At 40.0% G+C, this 18,418-nt stretch overlaps 2 protein-coding genes across 8 annotated transcripts in view; one reads left to right on the top strand and one right to left on the bottom strand.

Moving 5' to 3' along the window:
- Positions 1 to 3,727: 3,727 nt before the first annotated feature.
- Positions 3,728 to 8,408, bottom strand: LOC121296803 (myosin regulatory light chain 2, ventricular/cardiac muscle isoform). 3 transcript variants are annotated; one of them, XM_041222622.1, is made up of 8 exons: positions 8,306 to 8,372; positions 7,121 to 7,193; positions 6,942 to 7,031; positions 6,490 to 6,565; positions 5,855 to 5,959; positions 4,835 to 4,913; positions 4,698 to 4,746; positions 3,728 to 4,149 (listed from the first exon to the last, which is right to left on the bottom strand). In XM_041222622.1, exons 3-8 carry the CDS (start codon positions 6,975 to 6,977, stop codon positions 4,045 to 4,047), a joined length of 450 nt encoding a protein of 149 aa, XP_041078556.1. In that variant the 5' UTR covers positions 6,978 to 7,031; positions 7,121 to 7,193; positions 8,306 to 8,372; the 3' UTR covers positions 3,728 to 4,044. The 3 variants fall into 3 exon arrangements, with proteins under 3 accessions (XP_041078556.1, XP_041078555.1, XP_041078553.1); XM_041222621.1 differs by lacking the exon at positions 7,121 to 7,193 and having other exon boundaries at positions 8,306 to 8,408; XM_041222619.1 differs by lacking the exons at positions 7,121 to 7,193; positions 8,306 to 8,372 and having other exon boundaries at positions 6,942 to 7,058.
- A 6,337-nt stretch (positions 8,409 to 14,745) lies between these two features.
- Positions 14,746 to 18,418, top strand: part of LOC121297393 (homeobox protein cut-like 2) — a 98,960-nt gene continuing 95,287 nt past the window's right edge. For 3 of the 5 annotated variants that reach the window (XM_041223705.1, XM_041223703.1, XM_041223704.1), the window contains exon 1: positions 14,761 to 14,823. In XM_041223705.1, coding sequence (XP_041079639.1) covers positions 14,761 to 14,823 — 63 coding nt within the window. Of the gene's footprint in view, positions 14,824 to 18,418 lie in introns of all 5 variants that reach the window. The other 2 variants (XM_041223707.1, XM_041223706.1) reach the window with 1 other exon arrangement.

Raw genomic sequence — 18,418 nt, 5'->3', positions numbered from 1 at the left:
TGTCCAATTTCCCCCACGATGTAAATATGATTGAATTGGACCCCCTCTCTCCCTCCCCTCTCTCTACCTCTTGTTTAGATTGCACTAGAGAGGACGACTCTGCAGGCCAATGACCTGGAGCACCAATATGGGCTGACCTGTAAATCTCTGGAACAGCTCAAGACTCGCGTGGAGTCCCTCTTCACCAAGATGAACTGCAACCCCTCTTCCATCGTGGACAAGCTGGGGGGAAGCCAAGACATCACTGAATTCAACATCGTGCAGTACATCGGTACAGCCACCCTCTTACTGTGGTTCTGTACAGCATCATCACGTTACCACTGCCCTGTGAACAGTACAGTCCTGCCAAGCTGCTCAGATACCCATTTTACATTTTTTTCTGATTATAATTTTTTTTTTTTTAATTTTATAAATGACTGTTTTCCTACCTGATTTGTAGTACTTGGTATTTAATCCCACCTCACCTCTGAAACCTACCAATCAGGAGTACCCAACATCAGTGAAAGATCTCTGTTGCCTCAGTTGTATTAGTGTCATGCTCTTCTGGAGTTTTGATGTGTTAAGGCATCCTGGGAAATTAGCTTAAATCTAATTGGGAATCACAGTGCAAGATGTAACTTTATTGCATCAAAATACAGTAAACTGTGCCAAGGGGTGGGGGTGGGGGTAATGAACATATATTCTCTCGTTGCCTTGGATAAAGTGGTTGTGTTTTATCATTGTTAAAGCCTAAATAATATAGTATACCAGCAAAGTTAAGATTAAGAGACTAGTCCTTTATTTCACCTTCCTTCTTGTTCTGCACTGGTATCATTTCCCCTTCTTTCTCTCCAGTGCACTATAGGTGAAGTGACCTGGCAAGAGCTCCTCAACTTGGGACTGATTTATCCTGCCCTTCCCTCGTAGGTACTCTGGAGCATAAGACCAGTGACCTGATGATGGCTCTGGCCTTTCTGGGCATGAAGGAAGCCGAGTATCAAGACATTCCTCCTACTAACCCTCTGCTAGGCGTCTCCTCGCTGTTGTCTGTTGTGCCGGACATTAAAATAGACGTGCCTTCGGCCATGGAGGGGGGTGACTCCGACCCACCGGATATTCAAGGTATAGCCCTTAGAACAGTGTAACTGAGTTCTAGGATTGTGTCATCTTCTGTGCTTTAACCTAACCTGTTTGGTTCTTAATACAGTGTGATGATTCCCCCTGTTGTTTCCAGAGCAGCCCCTGGATTCTGAATCCTTTCAGGACAAGGTTCTCCAGAAGGTCCTGGTTAAACAGGAGCTCTGCAAAGGGATGGAGGGGTCCAAAACGGACAGGGGGGTCCGTGACGGCAGGAAGACCCTGAAAACCCTGTGATCAGTGCCACCACGCCAGCCTCCACCAATGGATTCCCACCTTAAGTATTTTATTATATTAACAATATCCCAAGAATACAACAAGAGCTTGAACTAACAGAGTTGCTGTTGAGTCACTTAACCTAGTGCGATCACTCTTTGCTATTTCAGCTGCTGAAGGCTGTTGTGAGGACCCCATTAGAATTACATACAGGGAAATAGAAACACCTGCCATCTATAGCACACACTTTGGTGCCTGATTAATTTGATAGGCAAATGGAATCCCTGAAATATATTGTGGGATATATAAAAGCTGTATCTCCCTGTTTTCAATCAGAAATGTGTCATTACAGCAGACTTGAATGATTGTGATAGAAGGTTGATGGTAGGTGCTTGGTTGGCAGTCATCCTTTCAGTCACATTGAATACAGTAAAGTACACCTTGCTGACAGTGCTATGGCAGGTGCTTTCTCATTTGCTTGCACAGTTGAATGAAGCAGTATTTTTTTTTTTTATTAACGTCCAGAGGAGTTGTGAGCCTACAGCTATGGCCAAACATTTTGCATCATAATGAGACATAATAATAAAGAAAAAACTATATGAACATCATTTAGATCTTTTATGTAACGTAATTTAATCAAAGAAACCACAAAATGATGTCGCAAAAGTCTACCGGAAGACATAATAGTAAGTACAGTATTTCATATTAGATTTCAAAATGTCACTTTTTTCAATTTTTGTCAGTTTATGAAGTCTATGAAAAACTAAAAAGTGGTATGTAATTCATTATGTTAACATAACTTTATTCAGCAGGCTTCATTCGACTTTATGAAGCAAAATTAGTTAATTATATAGGGTGATGCAAAACCTATGGCCATAGCTGTACATGCCCCCTGTGTACAACACTGACAGGCTAGTAAACTAACAGCCCCCAAACAGCCTGACATTCCCAAACATCTGTCTTCACACTACTGCCTGATGACCTTTGACAAGCTGATGGGTGCAGCCTAGTTTAGAGACAGTCTATCTATAAAATGGATTGGCTGCACAAGTCCATTGCTAGTAGTTGTTTGACATTACAAATAGCATACATACTGTAAGCACTTGCATTGAGGACAGCTCATCCTATTACAAAGCATGGGAAGATATGCCCCTAATCATTATGCAGGTACTTTATTTCTTAAATGCACCACTAGGTGGCACTATAAGTAGAATTAAGTCAAGTATCACAAAGACAGCCGTGATTCAAACTCCCATTTAAGCCCTAGCAGCTAATTGTTTGAATGAGTAACAGGCACCTCCAGTGCCCCACTGACACTGCAGCAAATATTAATAAGCACATCTTAACAGTGACACCCTCCCTCATCCCAGACAATGATCTTGACTCTTGAGGGCTAATTCACAATGAGAGTCGATATAAACAAGGTGTATGTGAGGTCAGAATACTGCTTCTCACCTACTATACCAGGCTTTCTGTCACTCCCACACGCTGACAGCAGGGGCTGCTGTGAGATACAGCACCACGACAGGGCGAGCGGAGGGGGAGGCTCCAGGGTCTGTCTGGACTGTTTCACACAGTTTAAACCTGCAGTGTACAATCGTACCACAGTGGAAACGTTGGCATGACATTGTGAGATATAGACCATTACAAACACAGCCACTGTGCTAGTATATCAGGACTGCTCCATCCTAACCCATTGGTGGTGTTTGTTCTGGTAATGTTTTGATTAAGGTTTCTTCTGTACAGTATAGTATTGCTATTTCAATGGTGCAGGGCTGTCCAGCTGATAGCTCTCGAGATAAATCGAGATTTATTTCAGAATGGGTTTCAGATGAGTGCAAGTGGTAGAAGCAAATACAGTCAAAATGCAAATCAATGAATCTGGTGTTTTAAACTCATGTTTAATGAGGCTGTGTCTTGCCGTCTGTTTTTTCTTTTCTCTTTGTTACTGTTAATTCAGCTATTTAGTTTTAGTGAACTAAACTGATTTAGCATAAAAGCCTTTCCTTTTTCCATATATATAGCATGGCTCTGTGAACCAAAAACAGCTCTGCACAGTCAAAGTAATGTGGGGAATGGAATAATATCTGCTACCATCCTAAGTTAAAGAAAACCTCATCAAACATATTATTTTTGTCTTTTAAATGGCATCCCTCATTAGTATATCAAAGCTCCATCTCCCTGAAATTCAGTTTTATACTGGGGAAGACAGTAGACATGTGAAATACTGACATTTTTTAAAAAAATGACAAAGTGTAGCTGTAGTGCTCTGTGTTTGGTTCTCCCATTTTATTTATTGCTCATAGGTTTAACAGGAAAGAAATCTTACCACAGAGCGGCACTTGCATGTTAAACTCAATATTTCCTGACCTGAAAGAAGCAATACACAGTGAGGTGACATGTACGAAAAATGCCAAGTTTATTCATGTATTTTACACATTTGTTTGTGAATTGCCAGATACAGCAAAGTAAGCATTCACTCATCTTGTAGGAGTTAAACAGCATGGAGTCAGGACACAGGTCATCACAATAGTAAATGTCATTAAAGAGAGTGACATTAGAGTAAGCAGCAACAATAAAGGGGATTCTACACACTGCAGACTGGGGGGGGGGGCTAACTGAAGCAGGTGGATCTCAATGGAAACAGACATCGCTCACAGAACAGACACAGCTGAGAGAGCAGAGAGCAGGGCACAGAATGGAGAGACAGCTCTACTCCTGGTCCTTGTCCTCTCCGTGGGTGATGATGTAAACCAGGTTCTTGTAGTCAAGGTTTCCAGCCACATCTGGGGGGAAGGCAACGAACATCTGCTCCATCTGATACCGGAAGAGAATACCCACTTAGAAAGAGTTTGTGTACAACAGGTCAGCTCCAACTATCAGTGCAAGAGCATGGTTAATCTTGTGTTATCTTGTCTTGTAAGTACTGTCAGTGGCTGAAGTGGCAGGACTACAGTTCATACTGTCCAAAAGACCAAAAGCAGAAGCTATGGAAGCTGTAACTCCTGTCACAGTAAAGAAAAGTCCTATATCAAAAAAGATTTCCTTTTCATGATTTGACGTAAGAGGTTATCCCAATTCCATAAACCAATACACACTGGTTATTTTGTTCCCAGCTATCACAGGGGTGGGATTAAGACTCCTATTGCTTAGCAGGTTCACCCATTCCATGTTTTACTATGAGTTTGATTAGCCACAATGTGTAGTTAACAATGTGTAGCTAAACTGCTGTGTAATGCCAGTCTTATTTCCATTCCAGTGTTTTGTTCCAAATCCCTTGTGTTGCCCTTAGCTGGTAATGCTGTGGTCTGGTAATGATCATGCAAGGGTTTCTTCCTCTAAAAAGATGAATGCTGCAGACCTACCTCCTCAGCTGAGAACCTATCCGCCTGTGTCGTCAGCATTTCCGTGACGCTGTGAAGAGACAATATTGTTGCATCAGATTCCAGTGTGACTAAAGCCTGTGACTACGACGACTACACGGCAGCTCCGCCATACTTACTAGTCTTTCTTGAGAATGCCTGTAGCCTCGGGGTCAAAGACTTTGAACGCGTTCAGAATGGTCTCCTCTGGATCCGCACCTGTTAGAATTTGAACAAACACACTGCTAAAGACCACGCCCCAATCTATATAACATACATTACAAAGGAAGTTTTTATTTATTTATTTGTTTATTTATAGCACGATCATTTTTTACACCTCTTTGTCTCACAGCAGAAAGCTGTTTTTAAGAGAGAAAATAAGAATGTTTCCCGACAGATAACGCGACCCCATGTGGGTTGTAAACAAACTGAACTCGGATAAAGTATAAGATAAGCCACGGCTTCTCAGACTCGATCCTGAGGACTCCATGTGGCTGCTGGTTTTCAATCCAACCGAGCTCTCAGTTACTTAAGTAAACCCTTCACTGAATTGATAATTTGCTTAAACAGACCTTTTGTACTTGTTTTCAGCTCTTGAGCAGTTTGCATATTTCAAATTAGCTGTAACATTTTATAAGTAACTTGAACTGCAACTGTTTAAGAGCTGAAAACAAGTAAAAAGGTCTAATTAAGCAAATTATCAGTTCAATTAAGGGTCTAGTTAAGTAATTGAGAGCTCGTTTGGAATGAAAACCAGCAGCCACGGGGGTCCTCAGGATCGAGCTTGAGAAGCCCTGAGATAAATTAATGATGGGAGGGTATGATTTCAATCCTATTTTGCTGTATAGTTGAGCATTTTTTTTTGGGGGGGGGGTTGGGACAGCTTTAAAAAGCCGTCTTTAAGACTAATTAATAATTTAGCGTGGTGCAAGCGTGGCACAGTTAAGCAAGGCAAATCACACATATAGGTCTAGTAAAGAACGGTAACCATAACAATCTTACCAATGGAAACTTTTGTAGGAGTTTTAATGTCATTATACTTTAATATAACATAAGCCGTGAGCACAGGAGGGTCCGGGATATAGCTAGCGCTCCTGAAACCTGGCCCTATGAACTCGGGGGGCTGGTGTCCTGAACTGTGCAATGCTGCTGTTTCGTACCTTTCAGTTTTTCTCCGAACATGGTTAAAAAGACTGTGAAGTTGACTGGTCCGGGAGCCTCTTTCAACATCTCATCAATCTCCTCCTGCTTTACATTCACACGCCCTGAATGGTGCACAGCAAACACAGGCTATTATTATTATTATTATTATTATTATTACACACCCACGTGCTGGAAATGACTGCACTCTCTCAGTGTTAGAAAAGTGTTCCTTTGGTTCGTTCTGCTCTAGAGAATCCTATTCAAATTATAGTAATATCGAAGCTATTTTTTTTATTAAATGATTCTATCAATTAGTTTATCAATTAAGATGCATGTTGATTTATTTACCACTTGCTGGTATGATTTAGAATCAGAGTGCTATCTGTTCCAGACGCATAGTTATGTAATTTAAACTATAAGAATAATAGAAAGATGCATAAATAAAGTTTATACAATGGTAGCGCTTCAGTTTTTATGATTTAATATTAATGATCTATAACCCTATTCCAGATGTCACTATGCATGTAATGACAGGTATAGCTTAGTAACTAGCTACACAGCATTGCCGTATTACATTATACTATAAAACTACAAATGCGTTCAGTCATAACTGTGCGTGTGCAGAGTAAGAAAGCAAAGCGAGAGACCCTACCCAGAGCTGCGAAGGTATCCCTGAGGTCTGACTTGTCGATGAAGCCGTCTCTGTTCTGATCCATGATGGTGAAAGCCTGGGAGAAGGTTGCACAGCTAGAATTAATACTGTAATACTTCGAAACTATTTTGCATTCTTCAGAAAGGTGTGGGGGGTGTAAAGACGCACACAGACACACACTTAAAGAAGACCGACTTTCTCTCACACAAACAAAGGAATCGTTTATAACGCAACAATCTTCATTGCGCAAAATGCAAGAGCAGATCTGACAGGCATGGTCAGTATTCAGTTGGCACATACATCACCGAGGTTTTGCAAAGGAACTGTCTAAAAGCTTATAATAATAATAATAATAATAATAATAATAATAATAATAATAATAATAATATGAAGAAACAGAAGATCACTGCATGACAACACTGTCACATTGATATCAGGGTTATAAAACGTACCTCCTTGAACTCCTGGATCTGTGCTTGTTCAAACATAGAGAAGACATTGGAATTCGCTCCCTCTGCCCTCTTCTTTGCCTTCTTGGGGGACTGTGGAGACATTTGATTTAACAACCTCGGCTAATTTCATCCCATGCTTCTATTCACGCACAGCATGAGCTCTAACAGTTTGTATATACCCTTCTATTGCCGCAAGTAGTAGCAGACCTCAATCAATTACACTTCAGGATAAAGGGATGCCGGCTGTGGGCACTGCAGAACACAAGAGAAGCATAATACATGGCATGAACTGGTCCTTCTTATTTGAGATGCTAATTTAACACCCCCCCCCCTCCCCCCATGCTTTTTTGGGCACACGTTCACAATTGGTATTTTCTTACAGCAGGCATATTATTGCTTAAACACCTTTAATTTATGTCAAGTTTAGCAAGTTACTTTTTTTCAAAAAATCTGATTTACTCTTGTACTGCACTTTGGGCACCCGAGCGCTGGCACGGGCAAATCAATACCCGTTTCTGGTTTTTTATGCGTGCCTTTACAACTTCACATACATCAACGTCATCATATTAAAGTGTCGTGCTTTTATTGAATGCTTTCAGCCTCCAATTCAACCAATAATCATTCACGGAGTTTAAAAATTAGGCAACTCTAGTCCAACTTTGGAAGCGCAAAGTCCAAATAGCCTACTGATTGCCATAATAAAGTACATACCCATGAAGGGGTTCTCGGAGACTCGTGCTGAGTATACAGCTCTGGACAAAGAGTTTGCATCACCCTGTACAATTAACAAATGTTGCTTCAAAAATTAACCATGCTGAATAGTATTACGTTGACATATTGAATTACACACCGCTTTGTAGTTTTCCATATACTTAACGAAAAACTGAGAAATGTGACATTTAAAAATCTAACATGAAATGCTGTACTGCTATTATGGCTTCCAGAAGACTTGCAATATCATTTTGTAGTTTGTTTAATTACATGATGTTAAATAAAATATCCAAATTATGTTCATATATATATATATATATATATATATATATATATATATATATATATATATATATATATATATATAGTATATATTAGGCGGTGCCAAATCGTTCGTTTAACTGCAAAATCTTAACACCTTTCAAGTCTGTTTTGTAACTAATAATTAAACATAAATCCTAAACGTATGATGATCAGTCAACTCCAATACGATTCCTTTAACCGTCCACGTCATGAAATCGCATCAGCAAACACAGGCAGTGTTGTATCACTGGATGCTCCTTTAAACACCAGATTGTATTTCCAGCTGCGATAAGACTACTGAACAGCACCCACTGATGCGCTATAGACGATACGACTCTTGACGCACTCACCATCGCTAAGGCTTGCTGAGTTGGCTGTTGAAACAAGGAGAGGAACTTCAAATGCTGCTCAGCAATGGACGGACAAGAACGCGTTATATACCCTATACCACCCTCTACCCGGGTTTATAAATACACTTTTGCCTTCTTTTGGCAGTAGCAGGTGAAGTATGTCAGTGTCACCCCCACCCCCTTTGCATTGTAACTGTTTAGAATAACAGTGGTCTAGAATAACACCAATGTCATTCTGCTACAATGAAGTGAAGGTCAAAGAAACGGCACACGCTTGTGTCTTCGTCGTCCACTGCTTTAGTTAGATCGTGCGTCGCGCGTTGCAGATGAGTGACATCCACACTTGTGGGCTTAGAAAAGCAGTCCAAGAATGTAAAACTTCAGCTGGCTGCCTTCAGTCTAAAGAAACAAACGAGTAAGAATCACAGTGGTCTTTCGCGGGGCATGTAGAGAGTGCCATGAACTCGCTATGTGGGATAACTTCAATAAATGGTGCCAAGCCGGTATTTTGGTGTTTCCTGTGCCGTATAGTCTTAGGTATGGCGTTTTATCGTATATTTTGTCTCTTCGTATTTTGCATAGAAACACATTGGCCCCGATTCTCCACTGAAGTCAAAGTGCCCATAATACTACTATTTGCCCATAGAGGAAAAAAATAAACATTCATTTCAAATTCGTGTCAAAACATTAATGCGTCATTCGCATGAAACAAAATTCAGGCCACTTTCAAAGTCTCCCATATCTAGTTCGTCATGTTTTTATTGAAACCATAGGAAGGCCAGCCTTTTACTAGCACTGCATGAAAGAAGGAGGCCAAACTTATTCATGCTTCTCCTTTTTGTAAATAAACTACAAGAGACTTCTGCATTGAACTCACTAGGGCTTATATGGTGCATGTCTGGACAAAGGTGGCAGTGTCTAATGCCAGCAGCTCACTTGCCCTGAATTAAATAGCTCAAGATCAGTTAGTGGCCCCAGCTCCAATCTTAGCAGGACCTGTTTGCACTACTATTCATAACGGGCCCATATGGTCGTATGGATGTAGACCTGACCCATCATGGCTCTGAGTCCCTGATGTACAACGGATCTTGCAGGTAAAGGTGATGTTCATTACATGCTTTTCCCATGGTTATACTATACAGTTACCGTAACTTACCCTGGTTTGCCATGTTTATTAATATGCTTTAACGCACCTCACTATACCATGCTTTCACTGTGCTTTATTACACTTGATTTTACCATGGTGAACTTTTATAAGGGCAACCTAACATGTTAGGGCTTCAATCTCAGATGTTATAAAGTGACAAGCACACAATGGGTCATGACAATACAGCAGAGCAGTACTCTCGGGAGGGTTGCATATGGTTCACTTGTTGGCTGTGTTCTTCATCTCTTCTTTGTAGTCTCAGCTGTCTTAACGGTTGAGTTTATTCTGTATTTAAGATACAAATAGCAGCTGTTGCTCAGCATGCCTTTTGTGTCTGTGTGAGAAAAAATATTACCACAGCTTAGCATGCATGTCAAACAGGGGATCTCACTGCTATATAAAGGCTATGCTTTACTTCCTATTGCATTTCGATATACAGAAGAAACAGTAAGTGCCATGGAGTCAGAACCCTCAGCAAATGATTTGCAATGGCAATGCAGCATACTATACTATAGTTTAAAACCGAAAATGCAATAGACTGGAATGTTTTTGGGAAGTTTTGCTCTTTTGATTATTGTGCTATAAGAGAGATTGCAGATGTCATTTATGACAGCCTACTGCTGCACAGTGATATATTAGTCGGTACAGAGTGAAGAAGAAGTCTGTTTTCCAACAGTTACCTTTCTGGGAATACAAACAAACTGGACTGGCAAACAAAATCCGCCAGAAAGGCTCAACTACGTCACTTTAAAATGCACTGAATGGCAAACACAAAACAGCACGAGCAGTATTTTTCATTTTGACCTTTTATAATGTCGTCTATTTTGCATCACTGTAAACCAGAACTGGGGCGCTACAGCTTTAAGGGTTGTCATTAATAGATACAGAGGAGCTGGGTTAGCTGAGTAAGGGAAGAGAACATTTAATGAGTGGAAGGAGCGGCTACACTGAGCTGAGAATTGAGTTGCACCTGCTCTCTCCCAGCGCTCACAAAGGGTATCATTGAGGCGGCAGCCCAGCTGAGTGCACTGTTAACACAGCGCTGGAACCATGACTGGAGACAAAGGATAATGTCTGTCTAGCTCTCTGTTTATCTCTCTATCTATCTATCTATATATCTAACCTATTCTAAATGGCATACTTTATGTCCATGGTAAGCAACTAGAAGTGAAGTGCAGCTCCTGAACTCATAGTGAAATCACCTTAACAAAGACTTAATAAAACAACAACTTTCACGAAAAAGAATAGGATCCTAATCTTTCTACATCGGCTGCTGAACTTCCACTAATGTCCACTTGGTGGTGCCTGAACCACACGCACCATTTGATTGTACATAGTTTCACGGAACGGAGCTAGGCCACCTGCTGTAATGTTTAGGACATAATGTTAGTAACAAATAGAAGATATAAACAGAAGCTCCTTCCTTCGAAGGCCCTACTTATATCAAGGGGGTTCCGTCAATGAGGAGACCCGACAAACAGGAGGCTGAGATTCTAGAGGATGAGGAAACGAAAAAACGTAGGGCAACTACGTGTAAGTGGCTAGGCATTAAACAGAGTAGATTTAATTGATGGAAGAAGATGATAGGGCATAGAGGCCAACTCCAACCCCCCAACCACACAAAATAGGTTAACGTGCATTACTGTATTAGAAAACAGGAGAAACTCCATTACAAAAACACCCATATCAATCGAACAGTGTTGAGTTCCAGTCTGTAAATATTGGGGGTGATGTCGATATTTGTGGGTGCAAAACACCCACAACGCTCCAGTAAATCGTAAAATCAGACTTTAAGGCTGCTAAACACAATTTACACCACCATTATGGGGGGTTGCACCCAAAAATCACTTTGCGCATATCCTTACATCACCCCTTAAATTTTCACTGTAAAATTAACAACCCCTGTACTATAAAATAAGTAAATACCTTAGGATGGCTGTTGTAAACGTTTGCCATGGCAGATTTGCACATTTAGCAGTTTAATGAATGACAAAATACGTTAGGACATTTGCATAGCTTTCATGTTTTATTACACTTTGCTGTGCTTTTGCTAGGGATACTATTTAGAAGGGAGACAGTTTTAATGATTAAACACAAGTGGATCTTAATACCACCACTTTACATGTATAAAGCTGATTTTCTGTGAGCCTCATTCAGCTGTATTTGTATTCTATGTAATAATGTTAAAATCGCCCTAGAAGGAAACCACGGCTTGATTAATACAGTTAAAAAACACTGTTCTATTCCGGCACTGGTTGGTTAAAAGCTGGAATGACGGTGTCCAAATAAACGCTTTATTGTAAAATTGCAGCTTTAAAAGCTCCTTATTGTTATTTTATACCCGGTAAGAAGGAGAAGAAACAACACAAATCTCTGCCCCACATGTGGGATTAAACAAATTATAAATTTTTGAAATATATAATATACTATAGACTTGAAAAACAATATACAAGCAAGCTTACTTTTATACATGCAAGCTTACTTTTATGCAAAGGTTCTCATTTAAATTTTATATTCCCAGTGAAGCATTTCTAAATAAGAAATATTATTGCTTTATTTCCAGCTCTTTGCCTTATACTTGCTCTCTGGAGCTACCAATAAACAGTAAAAAACTAGAACTTTTAATAAGTGTCTTTCACAGTCTTACCCCCAGGGATTTACTTTGCACAAATATATTTTTTCTGGGTAAAAATGAAGTGCGTGAATTTTCAAATATGAAACAACAAACTTTCAAAATAAACCGAGAGAAAGGCCTGCCATTTCAGGTTCCCGATTACTTGTACACCCCGCTTATGCCAGTAACGCCAACAGCACCAAATAATTCAGAAGCGTGCGTGTTTGAGAACACTTCTGTCTAGACTTGCTCTCTGGCCACTGGGGCCTCGTCATTTGTCACAGTTTGAGCTAAAAATTGAATGTGCTTGTTATTGTGAGCTGACTGTAACAGAACACGAATAAATCATGTCTCTGTCTCATTGTCTGGTAACGAACCCTTATGGCTAATGCTGTAGATTATACACCTTTTGGACTATAATATACTCCAGTATATACCATAATAATTTTTTGTACCGGTTTCTTTTTAGCCTTTTTTAAATTTTATTTCATACCAAAATGGAATTACTTTTTCTAGAGTAAAGACAATATCACTGAGACGCAATCAGTACACCAGGAGAGTTGTTTATCTTTATGTCAGTCAGTTACAGTCTCCCTGTATACTGAGGTCAGTTACTACAGGACTGTCAGCAACAAACACTATTGCCACTAGAGGGCACCAGACGTTATACTTTTCTCAAATCTTTTGCTTCAGCACGAAAATAGTAACACAACTCCAGCAGCGAAAAGCTGATCGATAGAACAACCTACTCCTTCCAACCAATCAGGAGGACTAAATCTATTAGTTAGGCATCATTTTAGTAGAAAAGATCCCACAAGCAGCCAGCAGGGGGAAAGGACTAAAACGAAATGCAGGTGCAGTGTTTTATAGATCAGGCACTGACTTGCGAAACAAATATAGTGAAACAGTACTTTTTTTTTTACATCAAACAAAATGAAAATATTGGACTTTATACAGGGCAGCAATTGGTTGTTAGGCATGCAATTCTTAATTACTGTTTGCTAGGAATATATCTTTGCCCCCTAAAACATCACACAATACCTTGTGGATGTAATGCAGTAACCAGACTACCCTGTGTAAGATGAAACCCTACATCGAATAAAACCCCCATCGTTTCAAACACCGACACCACTGGAAATTCGGTGCCAAGGAGGCAAGACACCCAAGTAGAACGGGAACGGAAACGACAATGCCGTAGCAGAGTAGAGCCAGTGTGGGAACAGCATGCCGTCACTGCCGAGGTCTATACCGGAGAGCAGGACGGGGAAATATAGATGATTATGCAGCAACCTAGATAGACAACAATGAGCTCATAAAGTTCCCCCCTGTCAATTAAAAACCGGTTGCACAAGATACTGTGTTTTTTGGGGTTTTTTTTTTTTTTTTTTTTTTTTGTCTCTGTGTATGCATCTGACACCGGCCTCAAAACAACAGCAGTGTTATTTTGTTTGTTGTTGTTTCGGTTTTTGTTATGGAACAGAACGGCCAGACTCAAACGTTGTCATTTTTTTTCTCATGCCCGGATGACAGGCTTTTGGAAGCCACTTGAGAATCACAAAACAACATAAAAGCAGCATTATCACTCAATGGGGACGTGAGTCTGCGCGACTGAGCCTCAGATCAAGGTAGGCCTGGCTGTATGCGGCTGCAGGTGTGGACTGCTGTGAAAAAAGTAACGCCAAACAACACTAGGCAAGAGATAACTTATTCTAACCCGTTATATTCCGGATTGACCTGATAACATTATTCGTGTTGTAATGCTAGTGGTGACTCAGCAGGCGGCGCTCCACCTTACTGGTACAGATTCAAGCTCAGTCTTGTGAAAACAATTTAGTGGTATTATCATTAGGGGTGTTAACTCCCATTGAGTTGCAATGCATCTGAAAATAATTGTGTAGCTAAATAAAACACAACATATTAGGACTTATTTTGATCACCCTTGTGTTGTCATGTTTGTGTCCAACCCCTGTATCTTTGTGTGTGATATTTTGTTTATTACTATTTTTTTTCCTTTAATACATTTAAAACATGGAAGTAAATGTATATACGTAAATAATACTGTTATATGACGATGTATGAATAACACACAATCAAATACTCTCACACAATACTTTTCTGTTAATAAAATGAAATAGTTAAATAAAGGTAGTCCCAATTTTTATTATTATTATTATTATTATTATTATATTATTATTATTATTATTATTATTATTATTATTATTATTCAGAGAACTTATTTATTTAACACCTGTCGTATCATTACTATGTTGATGTGTACTGTATACAGAAATTCTTGCCTATACAGTTGCGGAATTAAACTGAACTCCACCCCGTTCGCAGTAAACATTTCTTAATTAAATTTTTCTGTTTTTCCCATTTCCAGACGGTATTGATCAACACGTTACGTCAGTATTGATAACTTTGCAAAACCAAAGTCAAGTGCAATTGCACAGTTCAACATTCTCCAGGACATCACAAATGCAGGGTTACCAATTATATATATTTTTTTCCAAACGTGTCCTTCCGCTCGCAAAGCTTCGCTATTTTCTTTAAGTCCTGCTATAGCTACGTTTACTTTTGGGGACTTTTTTGTTTTCGTGTTAAAAGAATAATACTGGCTGCTTAACGGAGGGAATCCAGCCCATATATTTAGTCTAGCCGGTGAGAAAAAAAATATCTTCAATATCCCCCAAGATGGCCGCCGATGTGGGATCGATGTTTCAATATTGGAAGAAATTTGATCTACGGCGGCTTCAGGTTAGTGGCAACCCTCAACCTTTCTGGAGAATATGAAACTATAAAGCATGCTGTACCGGAATATGAGGCGAAATGGGCTTTTGGAGCGAGTTTTGGGGAATAAAAGCATCGCTGTTGCATTGATAGGTATTAGAAATTGATCGTGTTCTGCCTTTGTTCAGTTCAATCATTGATCAGCGGCAGAGCGACCGTGGAGTAGCGCTAGAGCTCTGTACACACTACCGGGACGGGAGCCCTGCGATGTCTGTTTATTTCAGTTATTATGTAGTGTTTATTTTCACAACTGTGCAGTGCCTTGCGAGAAATTGAAACTTTTGTACTGCATGCCTCTGCCTTGTTTTTGGACTTTACTTTTTTTTTTTTTTTCACCTAAAATTGGTTTTAAAAAGGTGTTAACAGTGCTTGACTTCGTTATTTATAAGCCTTGAGCCCTCTTTGCCAGTCAGCTTAGCTTTCTATCTGTAGTCTCTGTTAGGTTTGTTATGAGTGTGTTATGTTTTCGCTCACGTGTAATTAACGTTATTTTTACTATTATCTTGTGATAAATACTTGAGTACAAAAATAAACTTTGCGAGCTGAAGTTATGCAAAGTTATTGTATGCGTTTCTGTTGAACTTATACCCAACGTTTCTGAAGAGGCATTTTACACAGTTTATTATATTCGTGTTGCCTGTTTTTAAATATAGCATTGATTTGGTAGATACTTGTGTCTGGGCGTTTGTATTTTACTGAGAGAAATAAATAACAAAACTCCAGTCTAGAGATACAATGGGTGCGCTCTCTCTCTCTCTCTCTCTCTCTCTCTCTCTCTCTCTCTCTCTCTCTCTCTCTCTATCTATATATATATATATATATGAAATATATCTGCCTAATACAAGCCTTTAGGAGACATTTTAGGGGATAGTGCACACATTTTTTTGTTTTGTTTTGTAGTGTGAGGGAATTACTGACCCTGTCATAATTCATACACTTTGTTAGATAATAAACGCATTTTTATTTATTGTAAAGACTGGAAAGAAACGAAGAGAAAATAATTCTCTATTTCGGCCGCGTTGCGTGCAAGATAGCGTACTCTGTGTAATTGTATTATTCCCTGCTAATGTTTGTAAATCAGACCTGGCCAGCGCCAGGGCACAGTCTCACGCTTTATGATTGATGTTCCGTGGCAGGAGGAATGACAAGAGCATGGCAAACAGCTCCCGCGGGAATGAAAAGACAGGAGAGGGAGAATCGCGTCTGATCAGGGCTGCCTGGAGCCCTTGTGTGGCCCGATTGTTATTCCAGGCTGTGAATATTATAGCGTGTCACTCACTTAGTCTGAGGAATCTGTACTGTGTGTGTAGAGCCATTGTATTGTGTAGCGGCGTCGCTCGGGTTCGTTCCCATCCACCCAGGCTGCAGATTCATAAGGAAATGGAACCAGCTATCATTTATCAGATGGGCTCGCAAACAATTTAGCATCTCTGTACTCTGTTTACAACGTCTCATGTACAGTACTTCTTTCTTTCTTTCAATTTTACATTGCCTTGGTTGGTCAACAAAACCCGTTTGCGTATTGTAAAATCATTTTAACGCCTTATAACATTAAGATTTCCTGTTAATTCTTTACAGCGCCTAACTTGACAGAACATGTTCTAAATCTTCATTTCTAATGTGAGACAATGTCACACCGCAGACCGCTTTGTTTGTGTGGGTATTTCAGCTCTGTGCAATGTAACAGTAAACACACACACATACACACACACACACACACAGAGAGACAGAGGGTGCCTTGTCTTTTGCAGCTTCAGGAACCTTTGGGGCATATTTTCAAAGCAAATTCTTTCCCCCGTTTTTCTTCTTTTTTTTTTTTAATATAAAATCCCTTGTGTGCCTTCTTTAGATTTCAACAAACTTTACAACAAACAAGTGAAAGTTTCAGTTTTCTAAAAAAAAAATAGTGATACTAGTCAAGGTCTGTTAATCATATACCTGCATAGGCTAACTCATTAATAAAGGGGTCCCACACTGTCAGTCAGTAGATGATCTAGTATATATTATATGATATATATATATATATATATATATATATATATATATATATATATATATATATATATATATTAGCTCAAAGAGCCAGCTTCCCAACATTTCGATATATTGTACATATCTTTCTCAAGGGAGCCTGTGTTTGAATCAAAACATTGGAGGTATTTATAGGTGTTTGACATATAGACAGGTAGATATATTTGTATATGTATTGATTCAAGGGTGCACATTAAGTCCAAATTCTGTTATTTACACTTCTGACAAATAATCTGAAATTCCTGATAATATTTTGTTTTCATTTATAACCCCCTACTGCTGCAAGGAGCGCGTTGATTTTGCTCACAGAGTGACATGCTGACAAGCAAGTTTCAGGGGAGGAAGAAGCTTGTGTCTCTCAGCTCAAAGTACAGTTTACTGTTGTCTTTATGCATATGCCCAGCCTGTATCTGATAATACACACTGTGTATCATTCAGTGTAACCTGGACAGTCAAAAGGATAGCTTTCATCTTAACTTAGTGAATATGATGCATTTCCTGCAGAAACAGAGCCTACAGCGCTGTCATTGTAATGCTAAGCAGCAAATGGGACCATGTTAAGTCCGTGCAGCTGATAAAGAGGGAGGTTTGGAACAGTTTATGCTGACTGGCAAGTAGTTATAAATACTCAGGATTTCAGGTGACTTTATGCCTTTGATATTGTTTGGCAGTATACAGTGAAACCTGGTAACACCAACTAGTCACGGTAACCCTATAGTCTCTGTACCAAATAGAGAGGTTATTTTACATGGGCGATTCAGCTCAACAGGGTTAATACAATATGACTGCGTTATTACAATGCAGTGCAGTGGCTTGGCACCTGTGTTTCAGTGTTATAGATGGCCAGTATTGTTTGACCAGATGTAAGTAGATTAAGCAATCCCTGTCAATCTGCTCTGAACTGGATTCAATCATTATTTCTGCCCATAAAGAGGCCAGGACAACTCCCATCAGGTAGCCAATGAGACTACTACAAGGGCAAGGAACACATGGGTTTGTACTGAGGGACAGTGGTAGCTGTGAAACCCATGACAGGGTGCTCACCACTGCCTTATTCTTACTGTGGTTCCTGACTCAGATGAGCGCACAGTGTGTGTGTGTGCGCGTGTGTGTGCGTGTGCGTGTGAGTGTGTGCGCGTGTGTGTGTGACAGTTAAAAGAGCAAGCAGGGCACGGCTACGGCTGCCTGCCAACACTGAGCCCCACTGGCGCCACCCTTGGTCAGAGTGGGGAAGGTGACCATGTTGAAGCCTGGAGAAATCGTGCCCTCTCTCAGTAAAACACTGAGGCACAAACACGCCATGTGTTATTCTACTGACTGGCAGGGAGCCTTACCTAGCCACAGCAGGGGAAATTACACAGCTTGAACAAGCTAAGTAAGAAAATACATGCTACGATTTTAATTGCGGATCTCAGCTTTAAGCTGCAGTGCCCCACAATGTTGTACAGCAATACAATTCCTTGGTGGTCTCTGTTTACAACATAGCGCTGTCGCCTTTGCAGGCCTGGTTGACAGTCCAGTTTGATTGCAT

This window comes from Polyodon spathula, chromosome 22 (genome assembly GCF_017654505.1).
Source record: "Polyodon spathula isolate WHYD16114869_AA chromosome 22, ASM1765450v1, whole genome shotgun sequence".
Classification (NCBI taxonomy): domain Eukaryota; kingdom Metazoa; phylum Chordata; class Actinopteri; order Acipenseriformes; family Polyodontidae; genus Polyodon; species Polyodon spathula.
The sequence above is the reverse complement of the archived record's forward strand: the minus strand, read 5'-3'. Positions and strand labels throughout refer to the sequence as shown.

Excerpts from the sequence above, each read along its gene's own strand:
- LOC121296803 (XM_041222619.1), bottom strand. The coding sequence starts at position 7,043 with ATGTCTCCACAGTCCCCCAAGAAGGCAAAGAAGAGGGCAGAGGGAGCG. Across the intron at positions 5,960-6,489 it reads GGATACCTTCGCAGCTCTGG|GGCGTGTGAATGTAAAGCAG; the intron begins GTAGGGTCTCTC and ends TGCACCATTCAG. Across the intron at positions 4,747-4,834 it reads GGCATTCTCAAGAAAGACTA|CGTCACGGAAATGCTGACGA; the intron begins GTAAGTATGGCG and ends GTCTCTTCACAG.